The sequence below is a fragment of the Dendropsophus ebraccatus genome, chromosome 2, assembly GCF_027789765.1.
Source record: "Dendropsophus ebraccatus isolate aDenEbr1 chromosome 2, aDenEbr1.pat, whole genome shotgun sequence".
In the NCBI taxonomy this organism is placed as follows: Eukaryota; Metazoa; Chordata; class Amphibia; order Anura; family Hylidae; genus Dendropsophus; species Dendropsophus ebraccatus.
This window is the reverse complement of record NC_091455.1, coordinates 19,326,500-19,345,912: the sequence shown is the minus strand read 5'-3', so window position 1 is coordinate 19,345,912 and position 19,413 is coordinate 19,326,500. Positions and strand designations below refer to the sequence as shown.

Sequence of the window (19,413 nt, the reverse complement as noted above, 5' to 3'; positions counted from 1 at the left end):
CATCTTCTCCCCCTGCTGCTACCCCCATCATCTCCCCCTGCTGCCACCCCCATCATCTTCTCCCCCTGCTGCTACCCCCATCATCTTCTCCCCCTGCTGATACCCCCATCATCTTCTCCCCCTGCTGCTACCCCCATCATCTTCTCCCCCTGCTGCCACCCACATCATCTTCTCCCCCTGCTGATACCCCCATTATCACCCCCTGCTGCCACCCCCATCATCTTCTCCCCCTGCTGCTACCCCCATCATCTTCTCCCCCTGCTGCAACCCCCATCATCTTCTACTCCTGCTGCTACCCCCATCATCTTCTCCCCCTGCTGCTACCCCCATCATCTTCTCCCCCTGCTGCCACCCCCATCATCTTCTCCCCCTGCTGCCACCCCCATCATCTTCTCCCCCTGCTGATACCCCCATCATCTTCTCCCCCTGCTGCCACCCCCATCATCTTCTCCCCCTGCTGCTACCCCCATCATCTTCTCCCCCTGCTGCTACCCCCATCATCTTCTCCCCCTGCTGCTACCCCCATCATCTTCTCCCCCTGCTGCTACCCCCATCATCTTCTCCCCCTGCTGCTAACCCCATCATCTTCTCCCCCTGCTGCTAACCCCATCATCTTCTCCCCCTGCTGCCACCCCCATCATCTTCTCCCCCTGCTGCCACCCCCATCATCTTCTCCCCCTGCTGCCACCCCCATCATCTTCTCCCCCTGCTGCCACCCCCATCATCTTCTACTCCTGCTGCTACCCCCATCATCTTCTCCCCCTGCTGCCACCCCATCATCTTCTCCCCCTGCTGCCACCCCCATCATCTTCTCCCCCTGCTGCCACCCCCATCATCTTCTCCCCGGCCTCATTTGCCCCAGCTTCTCCCCCTGTCGCCCCAGCTGCCTCCCTTCCCCAGTCACCCCCAGCTCCCCGCCTGCAGTTGAGTTGGGGCCGGAGAAGTCTTCATGATGCTGCGCCAAATAGAGAGGAAAGGAAAAAGTGAGCGACGGCAATCGGAGAAGACGTCACCTGTGAGTCATTAGTAACTGCACTGTAATCACTTATAGGCTGGGTTCACACACAGTATATTTCAGTCAGTATTGTGGTCCTCATAGCAACCAAAACCAGGAGTGGATAGAAAACACAGAAAGGATCTGTTCACACAATGTTGTAATTGAGTGGATGGCCGCCATTTAATGGCAAATATTTGCTGTTATTTTAAAACAATGGCTGTTATATTGAAATAATGGACGTTATTTACTGTTATATGACGGCCATCCACTCAATTACAACATTGTGTCAACAGATCCTTTCTGTGTTTTCCATCCACTCCTGGTTTTGGTTGCTATGAGGACCTGACATGAGGACCAAATACAGCCTGAAATATACATAGTGTGAACCCAGCCCTATAGTGTGCAGAGCCTGTGTACCATTGGGGTCTAAATGGGTCAGTGTTTTGTTTGCGGTAGTGTACTGACACAGCCCCGGGGTCACTACAGTACACTAGCGAAAACTTTTAAACTAGAACCCAACTACAACTGCAGGCACTACAACTCCCAGCATATTATGAGGGCTGCAGACTGTCAGTACATGCTGGGAGTTGTAGTGCATGTAGCTGTTGTAGTTTGGTCCTAGGTGCATTATACACTGGATTCTTTGTGGCATATAAGAATACATAGATCTGTGGGGGCTCAGTGCAGGGAAGTGACCCCAGAACATCACTAATAGGGGATAGAACAAAAACATCCCCCCTATCCCCTATTAGTGATGTTCTGGGGTCACTTCTATATACTGATCCCCCTCAGACCTCTGTATTCTTATATACCCCACACAGCCTGCTGGGGTGGCTGGGGGGGGGGGGGCCCAGGTTGGGTGGACAGCCCGGGGCCCAGGGTACATTTAATCCGCCACTGGGCCCAGGCAGAGTCTCCTGTACTATGCTGCCTGCGCCGGAAGATGAGCGAGAAGACGCGCGCTGCCGGGGGAGGAGCAGCAGGAACGGGTGACAGGTAAGATGATGTTGTTTTTTTTTCGGGGGTAGGGCACTATGGATGGGTCACTGCTGGTGGGGCACTGTGGGTGGTGGCAAAATACGGGGCACAGAGGAGGCATAGCATAACAAGGGGACACAGAGGACATAGAAAAGTATTTGGGGCAAAGAGGGGGCATGGAAAAAGCTATATATGGGCACAGAGGGGATATTTAAAAACCATATGGGGCATATAAAACTAAGGGGGCACACAGAAGTACTTTATACATTGTAGGGGGCAAGAGGGGGCATAGAACACTATGGGGCACAAAGGGGGCATTTAAAAACTATATGGGGCATAGAGGGGGCATACGAACATGGGGGGCACAGTGGGGATATATATACACTATATGGGAGCACAGTGGGGATATATATATACTATATGGGGGCACAGTGGGGATATATATACACTATATGGAGGCACAGTGGGGATATATATACACTATATGGGGGCACAGTGGGGATATATATATATACTATATGGGGGCACAGTGGGGATATATATACACACTATATGGGAGCACAGTGGGGATATATATATACTATATGGGGGCACAGTGGGGATATATATACACTATATGGGGGCACAGTGGGGATATATATACACTATATGGGGGCACAGTGGGGATATATATATATACTATATGGGGGCACAGTGAGGATATATATATATATATATATATATATATATATATATATATATATACTATATGGGGGCACAGTGGGGATATATATACTATATGGGGGCACAGTGGGGATATATATACACTATATGGGGGCACAGTGGGGATATATATACACTATATGGGGGCACAGTGGGGATATATATATATATATACTATATGGGGGCACAGTGAGGATATATATATACTATATGGGGGCACAGTGGGGATATATATACTATATGGGGGCACAGTGGGGATATATATACACTATATGGGGGCACAGTGGGGATATATATATATACTATATGGGGGCACAGTGGGGATATATATATACACTATATGGGGGCACAGTGGGGATATATATATACTATATGGGGGCACAGTGGGGATATATATATATATATACACTATATGGGGGCACAGTGGGGATATATATATACTATATGGGGGCACAGTGGGGATATATATACACTATTTGGGGGCACAGTGGGGATATATATACCCTATATGAGGTCACAAAGGGGGCTATGTATACTAAATGGGGGTGCAGAGAGGGCTATTATATGGGCACAGAGTGGGCACTATTACAGTGTGTGGCAATTCATGGGGACTGTGTATAGAAGTGAGGATGGTGCTAATGCCAGGAGCCTAAATTCTTTGTCTGGCAGATTCTGTGGAGATGAATTGTGCTCGGGAGAATAGTCATGATGGCCGGGCCTGATGGGAAAGAAAAAAGAAAGTGAGCGACTCTGATCACAGAAGACGCTACCTGTGAGTCCAGTGTAATCACTTATGTAGGGGCAAGAGTGGGGGGATACTTAGGTTATGGGGGGCTCAGGCACATCCTTGCACAGGGATCCTCTGCTGTCTGTGTCCACCCCTGCTGACAGCTAATATTGCATCTTCTGAGGACAGTCCTGCTGCTCACACACTATATAATAGTACTAATAGTGTGTGACATAGTAATAATAACAGCAAGTGTTTACTGTGCGAGGGATAATATATTTGGGAGTCTGATAGGGGAACAGCACAATGACAGGAGAGCGGACAGAGCCTCTGTAACTGTTCTGTATTCTACCTGTGACTGCGTTTGATAACTGCTGTATACTCTTCTATAGTCTGCAGGGTGTAATACTCTGCAACATCTGTGTACACCTGGTAGCTGATATCACTGCTATATTCTATTATGTAGTCTTGAGGGTGTAATACTCTGCTGCATCTGTGTACACCTGGTATGTAATATCACTGTTGTATTCTATTCTGTAGTCTTGAGGGTGTAATAGTCTGCTGCATTAGTGTACACCTTGTATCTGGTGACTATATGGTCTGTGTATGGCGGTATTATTAATTATATTGGTAGTGTACATTTATTTTTCTTCTGTGATAATTCTGGGCTTCACACATGTAAGAAAGTAATGTGACTAAGTAGAGCTAAAAATTCTTCTGTTGGAAATAGTTGGCAAAATGGGTGTGTGTGTGTGGGGGGGGGGGGGGGGGGGCAACGATATATATGGGGGCTGGTGGGGGTTTTGTGCCCGGGCTGCTTTTCAGCCCCAGTCCGGCTCTGATGGAACCCCTAGCAGAATATATTAGATCCTCCCCAAAAATTAAAGGGATAAAAATTAATGACTATGAGCATAAAATTGGCCTATATGCTGATGATGTCCTACTCATATGTCAATCTCCAATTTCTTCACTGAAAACAATAGTAGACATCATAAGAGAATTTTCTAATGTTTCCTACTATAAATTGAATATAAGTAAATCCTCTATTCTACCCCTTAATATTTCACCATCAATACGAACTAGAATCCTTAAATTTAATTGGACTCCGTCAAATATTACATATTTAGGCATTAAAATAACCTCCTCTCCACCGGATACAATAAAAATAAACTATAACGAACTCCTCACTTCTATACAAGAAGAATATTCTAGACTATCTAAAACACCACTATCCTGGATTGCAAAAATAAATGTAGTAAAAATGCTCTTATTACCTAAATTCTTATACCTCTGTAGAACGATACCTTACCTAATCCCACAAAGATTGCTAAACAAGATACAATCCACCCTACTAAAATTTATTTGGGGAGGAAAAAGAGCCAGAGTAGCAAAATTACTATTATATAAAAAACTTCGGTTTGGAGGTATGGGAGTTCCAAACCTTTCAGCTTGTAATATGGCGGCGATCCTAGAACCACTCGCCACATGTTGGAATTCCCCAAACCTACACAGATGGTCTCAAATTGAAAACAATATCATTCCTGGCTTTCCTATGAAACATTTTTTACTGGCCTCTATGTTCAAAATAAAATATCCCGAGATTCCTTTAACTAGCATGTCTGACTCTATCCTATTATGAAATAAACATACACTAAAGAAAAAATGGATATATATATATATATAACCAAAGAAGATATTCCTTTGAAATTTTTAAAACTCATTTTACCGGATTTGCAATATGACAAATGGCATAATGCCGGTTATCATACTTTAGCAGATTTTTATAAACCTTTAAACTCGGCAACAGTTTCGGACTTTACATCCTCAACCCCACTTACCTCACTTCTCCGATCTCAACTTACAAAAATAACGCAAATTTTCAACAAGCATAAATGGCACCAAAAGCCCCAAAAATTGACAAATGTACATACATTTTTCTTTAACTGGAAAGGTTGTCAAAAAGGCTACACGCATATCTATAACATACTAACAGACAATGTTGACAACGAATCTAACTCTAAATTATCATATATGCTAAAATGGGAGGAAGAAATGGGAACTTCCTTCACGTGTGAACAATGGTTCTTAGCAATTAAACAAATTTCTAATCATTCTAAATGCATAAACCATGTGGAACTTATGCGCAAAATTCATTTAAGATGGTATCTCACACCTGCAAGATTAGCTCATATTGTCCCCAATCACCCAAATTTATGTTGGAGAGGTTGCAACCAAGTTGCTAACCAATTTCATATGTGGTGGGCATGCCCTTCCATATCACAATATTGGAATGATGTTTTTGAATTAATCTCCAATATCTCCTCCTCTCCGTGCCGGAAAGATAAAGCCCTTGCTATTTTAGATATAAACCTATCCCTATTTCCCCCTCACACGAGAACTGTGATACATCATATTCTTATTGCAGCTAGATTATCATTGGCACATGCTTGGAAGTCACCCAACCCACCCAATATTTCAGAAGTTATCAACCGTGTTAACTTACAATATCATCTCTCTATCTCCCATAACTTTACCTAATATAAAAGCTGTAAAACGTTGGAAGAGATGGATCTTCTCTTCTTTTGTAAAATAACTTTGATATATGTTTATTTAATCTTTGAAGAATTGTTGTATCCATTATGTTTTTGGCCGATACGCATTATTTATTTATTTATTTATTTTCTTTTTTGTTTCTTTTTCTTTCTTATATTAACTGTTTTATTGTTGCCTGGGCCATATATAGGCCTTGTTGTAAAAATTTTTTTTCAAAATTTAATAAAAAAAAATAAAAAAAAACAACAATGTCTGTTATGGTCATAAAAAACATGCTGTATTTAAAACAATGCAAACAACAGCCATTGTTCACACAGTGAATTGAGCAACGGCCGTTGTTCATTATGGCCGTGGAAATAATTAACAGTTTACATAGTGTGGCTGTCATGCTGGCCGTAGTGTGCGTGGAAATCAATGGTTAACAGATTTCCAGGCACTCCCATATGGCTGGCAGATTTATATAGGCTTTAAATAATGTTCCTGCGGCCAATTTGGCAGTGTCAAGCACAGGAACATGTAAAATAGCGGCCGTTGTTTTATGTAGTGTGAACATAGCAAGGCAGTCTGTTTGCTAGGAACATAGACAATTAGATGAAAATGGTTGTCAAGCTGTATTTAAAGGGGTTATCCAGCGCTACAAAAACATGGCCGCTTTCCTTTCAGAGACAACACGACTCTTGTCTCAAGTTCAGGTGTGGTTTGCAATTAAGCTCCATTCACTTCAATGGAACTGAGCAGCAAAACCCCACCCAAGCTGGAGACAAGAGTGGGGCTGTCTCTGGAAGAAAGTGGCCATGTTTTTGTAGCGCTGGATAACCCCTTTAAGTAGCAACCAGTTTGTCAACCAAATGGCCTGACACTGTGCTGGAAGCAACAGGGGGGGGAAATCAGCCTGGTAGCCCCTTGTGATGGGACACGTACCATTCTTCTCCACTCTGGTGAGAGGTTTAACCCCGGAGAACACATCTGCAAGTTCAGTCATCCGCTCCGAGCCTTCCTTCTTATAGTTCTCCCACTTGGTCTGTTTTTCTGACAACATTTGCTTAAACATCTGAAATTAGAAGAGTAAAATGAAGATGCGTCCTACTGTGACAACCTATGCAAAAGCTCATCAATACTGTGTTACAGTGATGTCCCCCACGCACTGCACCCACATACAGAAGAGGAGATGCTGCTCCCCTGTACCTCTATATCACACCCTTAGAGTCAGAAGACCAGCTGCTAAGATGTCTCCATACACTACATAAACAGCAGAGAGCATTATATATATATATCTCCATCTCCATCCCTCCCTCCCTATATATATATATATATATATATATATATATATATATATAATTATATATATATATATAGAGAGAGATAGTGATATATATATCACACCCTCAGAAGTAGCAGCAGTATGGAGAACAGATGTGAATCAAGCCCTGGGGTAAGATATAATACAGTACACTTGAGTACTCTCTTTGCAGTGTCTGTTTTTTTTCTCTCTCTCTGCAACCCTTCCCCTCTTCATAGACTTGTATGGGCAGCATGTAACCGATTTCTCAGTGCTCTGCTAATCCATCTTGTAAAGAGTTGAGCTGTTATTCACAATAAATGTAAGTTTAGGAGGGAATTTTTCTCTGATAAGATATATCCAAAGTTACTTATAATTGTGACCACTTAATGATAAGACTGAAGCTTTAGAAATACTATGGAGTAGTACTTCCTTATACAGATTACATTACCTCCTTTAAGAGAAACTCAAACTGAGCCGTGTCTAGCAGCAGCTGGAACAGCACCTTGGGGTTGTACTTGGACTCGGCCAGAACTTGGTCTTTAACCTGACGGAGTCGCTTGTTATTTGGGTCATAAGCTGAAAAAGAACGACGTTAGTTAAGATGATGGCAAGGTTTAAGGGCAAAACTATATAAGAACATAAAAGAGGAGACTTTCTAGTTGACTCCTCCCCCCCCCAATTTGTCGCCATTGACACCTAATAGTAGCAAAATTACCATTCCCATCAAGCTTTAGCTGTCCAGGCATGATGGGAATTGCAGTTTTGTGCTGTGTTCTATACTGTTACCTGAGTCTGCAGTATGCAGCATCAGCCACCGGATGGCGACGTTGCAGTCTCTCAGGCAGTTCAGCAGCTTGGGAATATTATCCAGTACAAACTCTTCTCTCAGGAATCCCTCCTTCAGGAACTGCTGCACTTGAGGATGCAGACGCTCCATGATGGCAGCATATCGGCACGCCTGACGTGAAAATATATTATCACTTACACTAATATACTTCTTAGACGGCACATAAATGAAACAGACTTAGTTACAGGATTGGCTTTATATCTGTCAGCGGCATGCAGTGTCTATGTCCTCTCTCTAATAACACACATTTCCTTTAGTGCAGGGGTAGGGAACCTTGGCTGTAAACTACAATTCCCATCATGCATGGACAGCGAAAGCTTTAGCTTTGGCTGTCCAGGCATGATGGGAATTGTAGTTCTGAAATGTTACACCCACTAATGCATGAACTTATAAGGTTGAAGATTTCCTTCTTCTGGGTAAAAGGAAGAAGAACAGTCTTTCAACTCAAAACAAATCAATATGTGTCAGTCTCTTCAATGAGGTCTGTCCCCAGACTGTAATCTACTATGTGGTCACTTTTAAAAGTGGGTTCTATTAGCATACTGGTGAAGATGCCTTATCTGGTATTGTTTCAGATTAGAAAAAAAAGAAATGGTCTTCCTGAATCTCCCGTCCACAGGCTGTGACCGGTTTAGCAGCTCAGCCCCATTCTAATTAATGAGTACCAGACAAAGCCTACATACATGAGTGCAAATCTCTGCTAATATGTATTATATAGACATCAGGGGAGGCTGCAGCACTAGTGACACAGACAGCTTCCCCCAGTGTAATGTCTATTCTAATGGTAACATGTATTATATAGACCTCAGGAGAGGCTGCAGAGCTCCTGACACAGCAGCCTCCCCCAATGTAATGTCTATTCTATTGCTAACATTTAATTTATCAATATCACTGGCAGGATGAGATTGCACAGGAGCACCCGGGACCGGTCTACCTGCTCCTTGATGTTGGGCAGATCCAGAGTGTAGTTCAGCGCAGTCTTTGCAGCTTTGTAAGGTTCCCAGGCCTCCATGAGATTGACGGTGATCCCCATGTATATACTGATAACCTGGAGGCAAATAAGGCAAAACATATATGAACAGGGCAGAGGATGTGATTTCCTTACATCCATGCTATGTTGCTCAGCACTTATGGTGGTAGACAGTACGAAAGAAGAAAGACAACATTCAACACTACAAAAGCAAAGTATCCGGCACTACTACTATAGTGGATCTGACTAACTGGCTGTGCAGCAAGGACTCATGCTGCTCACCGTATACAGAAGCAGTCCAACACCAAATCCACAGCAGAAGATAAATAGTTAATGCGGCACCCCCCATGTCTTCCTTCTTTCTTTATACAAAAAAATGCACATTGCATACAGACACATTAGGGGGGTGAGGGGAAAAAACAAATTACTAATCGGGTCATTTCTTTTCTTTGAGCCCATGACGGCACCCCTGTATTAGGCGGGGTGCCGTCATAGGGTGATAAGAGAAAACATAAATTACTAACTGGGTAATTTCTTTTCTTTGAGCCTAATACAGGGGTGCCGCTTAGGGTAATAAGAGAAAAAACGCTCACAGGTTACAGCAACAATCGTTTCATTGTTCCGCAACTTTCTAATATACGTTATGTTTTACTTTTCCAGCATTTGCAAGAGCTATACTTGATGTCAGTGTTGCTTATATAGTCTCCTAGTCTAGTGTATGTGGTGCTGGAGCGCTACTATACAAATTCCTGACACACTGAAAAACAACGTTACACTAACCCAGTTATCAGGGAAATATTTATCCACTATCTCTCTCATCTTGGCTTGATGGGTATGTAGAGTGGAGGGGTGGAAGTACAGGATGACATACAGCATGGCGGCTTGTGTGGCAAGAGCGGTGCTCCGGTGTTCTGGTAAAGGGTAAGCCGACACCTAGAAAGGAAAAAAAATGCTGCTAAATCCAGTATTGTTTTCTTTTATCTTTAAGGTTGGACCAGAGAAGTGTGAGAGCAGTTTTTCCCTTCTCCATATTTAACATATGCATACTCAGTAGAACAAAGCGTGCATGAAGTGAAGAAAGGATAAGGCATGGGGAGATACAAAAAGTAAATGCTCTTTATCTAATACTATGATCCCACCTGGTTATAGATGTCATCGGATCGGAGTCTGCCGATCACCATACTGATGAAGGTGTCACTTATAGGCACCCGGCTGAAGTAGCTCTCTGGGTAGTTTGGAGGCCGCTTGGACCCTGGCTGGCTGGAATACCCTGTGCTACGCAGGAGTTTACAGATATCGTCCATGTTGGAGTCTGCTGAGGATCTGGCGGCACTATAGTGAAAAACAGAAACTGTGTTTGTTACAGAAACTGATAGGAGCCAGAGGCACTATGCTGCCCCTCCCCAATGGCACCTTCTAAATTCTTTTTAGGTGACTTTCTCTTTAAAGAGTTCTGTATATGCTGTGTATTTGATGCTGTGTAAACCAATATAAAAAAATAGCCGAGTACAGCAGTACCCAAACAGTCCAAGATATTAATAAATGTTAGGATCCTATTAGATAGGCAAATAACGACCCAATCAATATTGTAAAGGAGCGCCAATCTGCTACATCGGTGCTTGTTTACTGGGCCTATAACACGGCCCAATAATTGTTTAGCAAGGGCTGCACGGACGTCGCTGGTGATGGCTGTGAAGCCTTTGCCTAAACAGTTTATATTACCTGTCCATGTTCCCGGTCTCTTCTGCGCTATGCTTCCTTCCCAGGTCCCGCGTGCTGCAGCTTCAGAGCGTCCTGTCTTAGCTGACAGGCCGCTGTGCCAATCAATAGCTGGGACCACCATGGCAAGTGATTGGCTGAGCGGCCTGTCAGCCGAGACCGGGAACGTGGAAAGGTGATGTAAACCGTTTGATGAATCGTCAGCCTGCCGGCCACGTATTGCTATTACACGCGGTGATGCACAGTCAGCACTAGAGATGAGCGAACCTCTAGCATGCTCGAGTCCATCCGAACCCGAACTTTTGGCATTTGATTAGCGGTGGCTGCTGAACTTGGATAGCCCTAAAGCAATGTGGAAAACATTGATATAGTCATTGCCTGTATCCATGTTTTCCAGACAACCTTGGAAGCTTTATCCAAGTTCAGCAGCCCCCGCTAATCAAATACCGAACGTTGGGGTTCGGATCTGCTCGAACCCGAACCGGGTTCGCTCATCTCTAGTCGCCACTTATGATTTAAGGTCAGGGCTTAAAGAAACAATCAGCCGATGATTGTTTCATCGTCTGATCATTCTCTCTATTACAAGGAGCGATAATCAGCCGAATCAGGGAAATTTAGCCGATTGTCGCTCCGTGTTATAGGGCCCTTACAATGAAGCATATGACGTGGCAGCAGGCCACCGGGTAAGTATAAAGCCAGACTTACCTGTATCTGTAGTAAGAGACCAGCATCCTCTCCCGCACTTCTCCCTCAATCTTCTGATCGATCACCAGCAGCATCACCCCATACAGGTACAGAGCTTCACACTATGCAGGAAGGAATCAACAACAGCTCAATCCCTGCATTATTCTACAACGTCTATGTTGTAAAGGTTTTCTTAATAGGTCGCTAAGTTATCAATAGTTGCAGATAAAGGTCTGTGGTGTCCCCCATAACAACACACTAACAATTCTGGTACATTGTATAGAGTCAAATCATCATCCATATCAATGTCCACACATATTCAAGTCAACCAGACAGGATCGCAGGACACAGGTGAACGGATGGGAAGTCTATTGGACTTCTAGTCTAGTCTGCTGGAGTCTGATAGTTTGGCATTTGATTACCGGTGGCTGAAGAAAATGGATGAAGACCTAGGGCTGTCACGAAAACACCGATACAGCCTATGGCCCTATTCATGTTTTCCAGGACTCCCTAGGGCTGCATCCAACTTCTTCAGCCCCCGGTAATCAAATGCTGAACGATCAGACTCCAGTATGCTCCAGTTACGCTCATCTCTAGTTATCATGTGTCCTGTTTACTAAGTCCAAGAAATTATTTCAGCAGTTTTCTGTCGCTATTGGGTATAACTAATACTCACCAATAGCTGCTTCCCATCTTCATTGAGAAGTACCGTTTCCAGAGTTTGCTGAATATAAATTCCTTCATTAAGATCATCCAAATATCTGACAAGAGGAGAGATACAAACACTGGATGTGTAAGGATATATTACAGGTTTCACACTGCTGGATATTACAGGTTCCATACCGCTGACAGGGGACACCTGGTATACATAGATATATAAATATATATATATATATATATATATATATATATATATATATATATATATCTCTGTGCTTCAATTACGTAGAAAAATGCTTCTATTCTCCAGTGCAAAGTGACAAATTTTTCTTGATTGACAGTCAGCTGGAATTTAACCCCCAAGCAGGGACGGGTGAGAGGGAGAGTGAGAAGGCGCTCTAGCCCCCAGCATTTAACTGGTTTGGGAATGCCTATTTGAAACTTTGCCCTGGTTAATATGGAAGCACAGACAGATATAAGAAAGGTACCATGTGTCTCCTTGTCCTAACAGCATTCAACAGTGTCAGCAGTCTGAAATGTGAATTACAGCTGACATATTCACTTTTAGGCCAGGCTCACATGGGGTAAGAACAGCAGCTGTTGTTTGATGAGGCTGTGTCAAACAACGGCCGCTCTCTTACATGTTCATCACCCGGATGATACTGCAGTATAGGCCGAATTAACATTATTTAATTTTAGACACGGAGAGAAGGGAGCTACTGCACATCACACCTATGGCTGATACTAATGCCGGTCGGCTAATTTTAAAAACCAACGCCAGGATGTTGGTATATAATTTGATCAAACCATATTGCCTCATGTACCACGTGCAGGTCTCCTGGTTCACACGGGTCCCTACACTAACTCCACACGGTGTCGGTCAACGACCGCCAACCCCGCAAAGCGTGCACATGCAGGGAAGGGAGGCTATGGAATGGCCCTGCAACCCCAATGTCACAGGACCAGACCCAAAATGCCCCAACAGAACCCAGCCAGCACCACCGGCGGGGAAGGCTGCCCCCAAACAACACAAGTATGGATATGATATTACACTCACCACCACTGCCGAGTGGCATTAGTATTAGCCATTGGTGTGATGTGCAGTAGCTCCCTTTTCTACATGTCGCATTATTTAATTTTAATTGGAATGTGGGCACATTCGGGTCTGTCTGCACTTTAATTTACCATTGACCACAGTGTAAAGTACGGTCGGGGGCCGTACTCAACACTGTCAGCACAGCCTATATTGTACAGACCTGTCAATTATTTTCTGCAGCTGCAGTTAACAACAGTTGTGGTGTATACAGGGTATATACAGTGGCCGTTGTTCCATACACTGCTATGCAATTGGGCAGTGCTCATAAACAACAGCCGCTGTTGTACAACCAAATACAGTGTCTAAAGTTGGCCTGAAGTGTAACTATCATTTCACAGAAGTTTTGACATGATAAAAGGTTTGATCGATTGGTTGTTCAGCCCCCACCGATCATCAGAATGAACTGAAAGAAGCACACGGATGAATGCTTCTCTCCCAAGCATATTGCTCTCCCTGTTGGTTCCATAGACTTACTATAGAAATCATCTCTTGCAGATAGATGGGGAGAGAAGAGCTCAGCTGTGCTCTTCTATAGGTTGACAGCTGAAAAACTCAGATCCCAAGCAATAAAAATGTTTGTCTTGTCTCTGTGTTAAATGTTTTGCGCAATGATACTAAATCTCTGAAGACAGTGATGCGACCTGACGGCACATACCTGTTTAAGTCCATAATGTATTTGTGGACACTTTCAAAGGCCAAATAAAATCTGGTGAGGATTTCTATGTTGTTTTCCCGGAATTCCTCATCCAGATCTTGAAGTTCTGGTTTGGCCTCCAACCTCCCCTCCCAGTTGTCAGGACCCTGAGAAGACAAGATAAATTCATATGTTATACATGGATACAGTCATGTGACTACTGGGGGTAAGGAAGGTGACCACCATGGTCTGTAGTGAACAGTAGGAATCGTGTGGGGGGGATATGTTGCCCACTTAGTATGTGGGGTTCCTGCTTTGACCATTCTAGTAGTGAGAGCAGAGCAGTAGACAATATCCATACTAAAAAGAAGAGGGCACTGCAGTAAGTACCCGGGGGATCTCAATTCTGACGACTCTGGGAGCAAACTAAAAAATGGGTTATCCAGGCTTAGAAAACCACAGCACAGCACCTCTCCTGTCCTCAGTTTGGGTGCGGTATTGCAGCTCAGTTTTACTGAAGTGAATGGAGCTGAACTGTAACACCACTCACAGCCTGAGGACAGGGGTGGCGCTTTAAGAGATGTGACAGGCTTATATGTACCAAGCATGTGTCATTGTCAGTTCCTAGTAAAGACCCCTTCACACGTCTGTGGGTATTTTCAGGTCAGAAAATCCTGACCTGGAAGCCTTTCTGGAGGTTTGGAAACAATCAACATTTTCTGACCTTAAAGTGTGACTGTTGTTTAATTTTTTTTTTTGCAGAAATCAATATTACAGGCGATTTTAAGAAACTTTGAAATTGGGTTTATTAGCCGAAAAATGCATTTTTATCATGAAAAAGCAGTTTGAAGCTCTTCCCCCTGTCTTCATGGTTTTCTATGGAGAGGAGAGGGGTGGAGGGAGATGAAGCATCAAAACAGGACAACAAAGAGTTAATTTACAGCTACATCACCGGCTATCTCCTCTGAAGTCAGCACTGACCTCTCTGACCTCTGAATACCGGCTTTCACACAGTTCCCTCTGTGTAATCCTTTGTTCTCTGCTGGCGACTAATGTCCCCCCTCCCTCCTCCCCTCTCCATAGGTTACACAGGGCCCAACTGATGTAAAAGAGTCAAGATATCCTGATAATGAGCAGTGAATGAGAGAGGAGGGAGGAGGGGGGACCTGGGGAAAGTCTTTTTGAATGCCGATAATGGGATATTTGCCTAATAAACCCAATTACAAAGTTTCGTAACTTAACAATGCTGGAGGGAGGTAGCGGCCTCTTGTGGCTGGAGGTGTAATTCTGAGTGATTGACAGGGTTGGGAGCCAATGGCTACATTTAACTGTAAGCACTTCTGATTAGGAGTGCATACAGTTAAAGGGGTTGTACACCCCAATTTTTTTTTCTTTTAAATCAACTGCTGCCATAAAGTGCCAGAGATTTGTAATTTACTTCTATTAAAAAATGTCAAGCCTTCCAGTACTTATCAGCTGCTGTATGCCCAGCAGGAAGTTGTATTATTTCCAGTCTGGAGAGCAGGAGAGGTTTTCTAAGGGGATTTGCTGCTGCTCTGGACAGTTCCTGACATGGACAGAGGAGGCAACAGAGAGCACTGTGTCAGACAGGAAAGAAAAAAAACACTTCCTGCAGGACACATAGCAGCTGATAAGTACTGGAAGACTTAAGATTTTTTAATAGAAGTGAATTACAAATCTCTGGCACTTTATGGCACCAGTTGATTTGAAAGAAAAAAAAAATTTGGTGAACAACCCCTTTAAGGGGCCAGAGTAAGGAATTGCCCAGTTGCTGGCCCAGGCTGCCTTACAATAGGTCTGGAATTCCGGAAAGATTCCAGACCAGAATTCTGAATGCACCTATAGGTTCTATGGGGCATCGGTGCCGGAATTAAGGACAAATATCAGACACGTCCTATATATTCTACAGCTATTTCCCAGCATGGACACAAAATAGGTAAAATCCTGAGGAGTATCTGTGCCCCATAGAACCTTATGGGTGAAGGGCAGATCAGACATGACTGTGTCAGACAATTGTGGAATATCACTTGCGCCCCCTTCTGTTTTCTTCTGACACAGCATCACTCCCAATATACTGAGCTGCAACACAGTCCTGATGCACTTGGGAAAGGATAGGAGAGGTATGGAGTCTAACACACCCAAAGAAACTGCAGCCCCTTCATTGTCAGGATATGTCAGTAAATTATTCTGCTTGTTCACCTTGAAGTAACTGAAGTCAAATATGATGTCGCCATATTTCTGCTGGTCCGCCTTGTCCTTCAGCCTGAAGACCCCGGGCACAAACTCAGAGAGTCTCAGCAGTTCAGCAATGATGGCATTGCCCCGGGAGACAATGCGCAGGACCGCCTGTCCACAATGGTTGTTCTCAGCCAGGAAGTCCACCATGGTCATGAGCTGGAGCTGCGGAGCAATGGCCGAACCTGTGTGATGGGGAAAGAGAGGGAAGCACTAGAAGGGAATCGCTAATACTAGGTATTAGATGGTATTATAAGGTTCAGCAGCAGCTGGGGTATATTATGATGTTATGCAGCAGCTGAGGTGTAGTATGAGGTTCTGCAGCAGCTGAGGTGTAGTATGAGGTTCTGCAGCAGCTGAGGTGTGTGTATGGTGATGTTCTGCAGCAGCTAAGGTCCATTATGAGGTTCTGCAGCAGCTGAGGTGTAATATGATGTTGTGCAGCAGCTGAGATGTATGATGAGGTTCTGCAGCAGCTGGGGTCTATATAATGATTTTCTGCAGCAGCTGAGGTGTAGTATGAGGTTCTGCAGCAGCTGAGGTGTAGTATGAGGTTCTGCAACAGCTGGGGTGTGTGTTATAATGTTCTGCAACAGCTGAGGTATATTATGAGGTTCTGCAGCAGCTGAGGTGTGTTATGAGGTTCTGCAGCAGCTGAGGTATATTATGAGGTTCTGCAGCAGCTGGGGTGTGTGTTATAATGTTCTGCAGCAGCCGGGGTGTGTATGATGATGTTCTGCAGCAGCCGGGGTGTGTATGATGATGTTCTGCAGCAGCTGAGATGTATGATGATGTTCTGCAGCAGCCGAGTTGTGTTATGAGGTTCTGCAGCAGCTGGGGTGTGGGTTATAATGTTCTGCAGCAGCTGGGGTGTGTATGATGATGTTCTGCAGCAGCTGGGGTGTATTATGAGGTTCTGCAGCAGCTGAGGTATATTATGAGGATCTGCAGCAGCTGAGGTGTGTTATGAGGCTCTGCAGCAGCTGAGGTGTGTTATGAGGCTCTGCAGCAGCTGAGGTGTGTGTATGGTGATGTTCTGCAGCAGCTGGGGTGTGTGTTATAATGTTCTGCAGCAGCTGGGGTGTGTATGATGATGTTCTGCAGCAGCTGGGGTGTGTATGATGATGTTCTGCAGCAGCTGGGGTGTGTGTTATAATGTTCTGCAGCAGCTGGGGTGTGTGTTATAATGTTCTGCAGCAGCTGGGGTGTGTATGATGATGTTCTGCAGCAGCTGGGGTGTGTATGATGATGTTCTGCAGCAGCTGGGGTGTGTATGATGATGTTCTGCAGCAGCTGGGGTGTGTATGATGATGTTCTGCAGCAGCTGGGGTGTGTATGATGATGTTCTGCAGCAGCTGGGGTTTGTATGATGATGTTCTGCAGCAGCTGGGGTGTGTATGATGATGTTCTGCAGCAGCTGGGGTATATTATGAGGTTCTGCAGCAGCTGGGGGGGGTGTTCTGCAGCAGCTAAGGTGTGTGTTATAATGTTCTGCAGCAGCTGGGGTATATTATGAGGTTCTGCAGCAGCTGGGGGGGGGGGTGTTATAATGTTCTGCAGCAGCTAAGGTGTGTGTTATAATGTTCTGCAGCAGCCGGGGTGTGTTATGACTAACAGTCACTGCAGCTGCTAAATAACCTTTGGCTCTGGGAGCATGCGGTATGCACAGATATCTATCACTTCCTCCACGGGAAAAGTAATTTACCCCCTGGCTTTGATAGTACACCCCCCAGCCTGCTGATACAGCCTCCTATGTCCGTGCATGCTGGGAGTTGTAGTTCCACCACCTCCTCCATACCTCTCCCCGTGGACGGTACCGGGCTCCTCTCTCCACCATACACCGCTCTCAGATCAGACCCCACAAGAAGGAAATCGCTGTCATCTCCCCGTCACATGACCTGCCATCCTGTAGTCAGGTGACTGCGGCGCCTGCTGATGACATCACGCCGGCGCACACATTACCATAGCAACAACCAGCCCGGAGCAGGGGGCGTGGCGAGAGGAAAGGAAAAGCGGCGCGCTGGTCCAGGAACAGCTGTGCGGACAGGTAGGGGTGTGAGGGGAGAACCACAAGTCTCAGCGTGCGCACCAGCCTCGTATAACCTGATGGTGGCGCTGTCCCTCATGTCAGGGTGGCTGATATTGTTACCAGCTCTGTTCCTGGGAAAGTTGGGTGACTGTCAGTGTGACTGATGCTCCTGCAGGGTCACCCAGCTTTCCCAGGAACCAGATACCTGACCAAAACTCTGTTCACTTCACTTTTTTTTGCCATTTTACCACATAATATATTGCAAATGAAAAAAGCTAGTATTAAAAAAACATATATACAAAAGTAAAAACAATTTTGGGGGGTTTTGCCTCCGCATGGTAAGAACGACTAGTGATGTTTATGCTGCGGACTAGTGCGATTATACCATACCTAATGTATAGAGCTTGTGTCATACTGCTCTTAAAGGGGTAGTGCGGCGTTCAACATTTATTCACTAAATAACACTTTACAAAGTTATACAACTTTGCAATGTGTGTTATTTAAGTGAATGGCCCCCATCCCCGTGTTCTACCCACCCCGGAAATATGGTGCATTATACTTACGTATTCGCTGTCAACAACAGGGGTCAACAGTGAATACAAAAGTATGATGCACCACACTTCCGGGGTGGAGGGGAAACACGGGAAAGGGGGCCATTCACTTAAATAACACACATTGCAAAGTTGAATAACTATGTAAGTGTTATTTAGTGAATAAATGTTATTCCGCACTACCCCTTTAAAGTGACTCTGTACCCACAATCTGACCCCCCCATACCACTTGCAGCTACGGGCGTATCTGTGCCCTAACTTTGCACCACCCTTCCGTAAAGGGTGGGGAGGAGGGCCAGGGGGGGGGGTGCAAAGTTAGGGCACAGATACGCCCGTAGGGCACGGAGCTGCAATTTTAAAAGTAAATTTGTATGACAATAACTGCATCACCTGCCGAACGGACCCCAGGACAGATCTTGGAGAAAAAGCAGCTATCCAAAGGTACAAGTGGTTTGGGGGGATCAGATTGTGGGTACAGAGTTGCTTTAAAGGGGTACTGCGGCGCTAAACAATTATTCACTAAATAACACACATTACAAAGTTATACAACTTTGCAATGTGTGTTATGTATGTGAATGGCCCCCTTCCCCGTGTTCCCCCAAACCCCCCCACGCTAGACTCGGAAGTGTTGGTGCACTATACTCACCTGATTCATGTCGACCCCCGTCCACCATCTTGGGACAAAGATGTCATCTTTGGGCGGCCAGCCGAATCGCTCCATCCGTCCC

The 19,413-nt window shown here is 44.8% G+C and overlaps 2 protein-coding genes across 2 annotated transcripts in view; one reads left to right on the top strand and one right to left on the bottom strand.

The window, feature by feature from the left end:
* The window catches only part of WASHC5 (WASH complex subunit 5), a 38,501-nt gene extending 20,470 nt beyond the window's left edge, over window positions 1–18,031 (bottom strand). The window contains exons 1-11 of the mRNA XM_069957107.1: window positions 17,904–18,031; window positions 16,070–16,290; window positions 13,871–14,016; window positions 12,136–12,220; window positions 11,481–11,581; window positions 10,196–10,388; window positions 9,837–9,989; window positions 9,021–9,134; window positions 8,026–8,197; window positions 7,688–7,815; window positions 6,879–7,008 (exon numbers count right to left, since the gene is read on the bottom strand). Coding sequence (XP_069813208.1) covers window positions 6,879–7,008; window positions 7,688–7,815; window positions 8,026–8,197; window positions 9,021–9,134; window positions 9,837–9,989; window positions 10,196–10,388; window positions 11,481–11,581; window positions 12,136–12,220; window positions 13,871–14,016; window positions 16,070–16,261 — 1,414 coding nt within the window. The 5' untranslated portion in view covers window positions 16,262–16,290; window positions 17,904–18,031. The remainder of the gene's footprint in view (window positions 1–6,878; window positions 7,009–7,687; window positions 7,816–8,025; window positions 8,198–9,020; window positions 9,135–9,836; window positions 9,990–10,195; window positions 10,389–11,480; window positions 11,582–12,135; window positions 12,221–13,870; window positions 14,017–16,069; window positions 16,291–17,903) is intronic.
* Window positions 18,017–19,413, top strand: part of NSMCE2 (NSE2 (MMS21) homolog, SMC5-SMC6 complex SUMO ligase) — a 173,696-nt gene continuing 172,299 nt past the window's right edge. Inside the window, exon 1 of the mRNA XM_069957108.1 lies at window positions 18,017–18,152. Coding sequence (XP_069813209.1) covers window positions 18,041–18,152 — 112 coding nt within the window. The 5' untranslated portion in view covers window positions 18,017–18,040. The remainder of the gene's footprint in view (window positions 18,153–19,413) is intronic.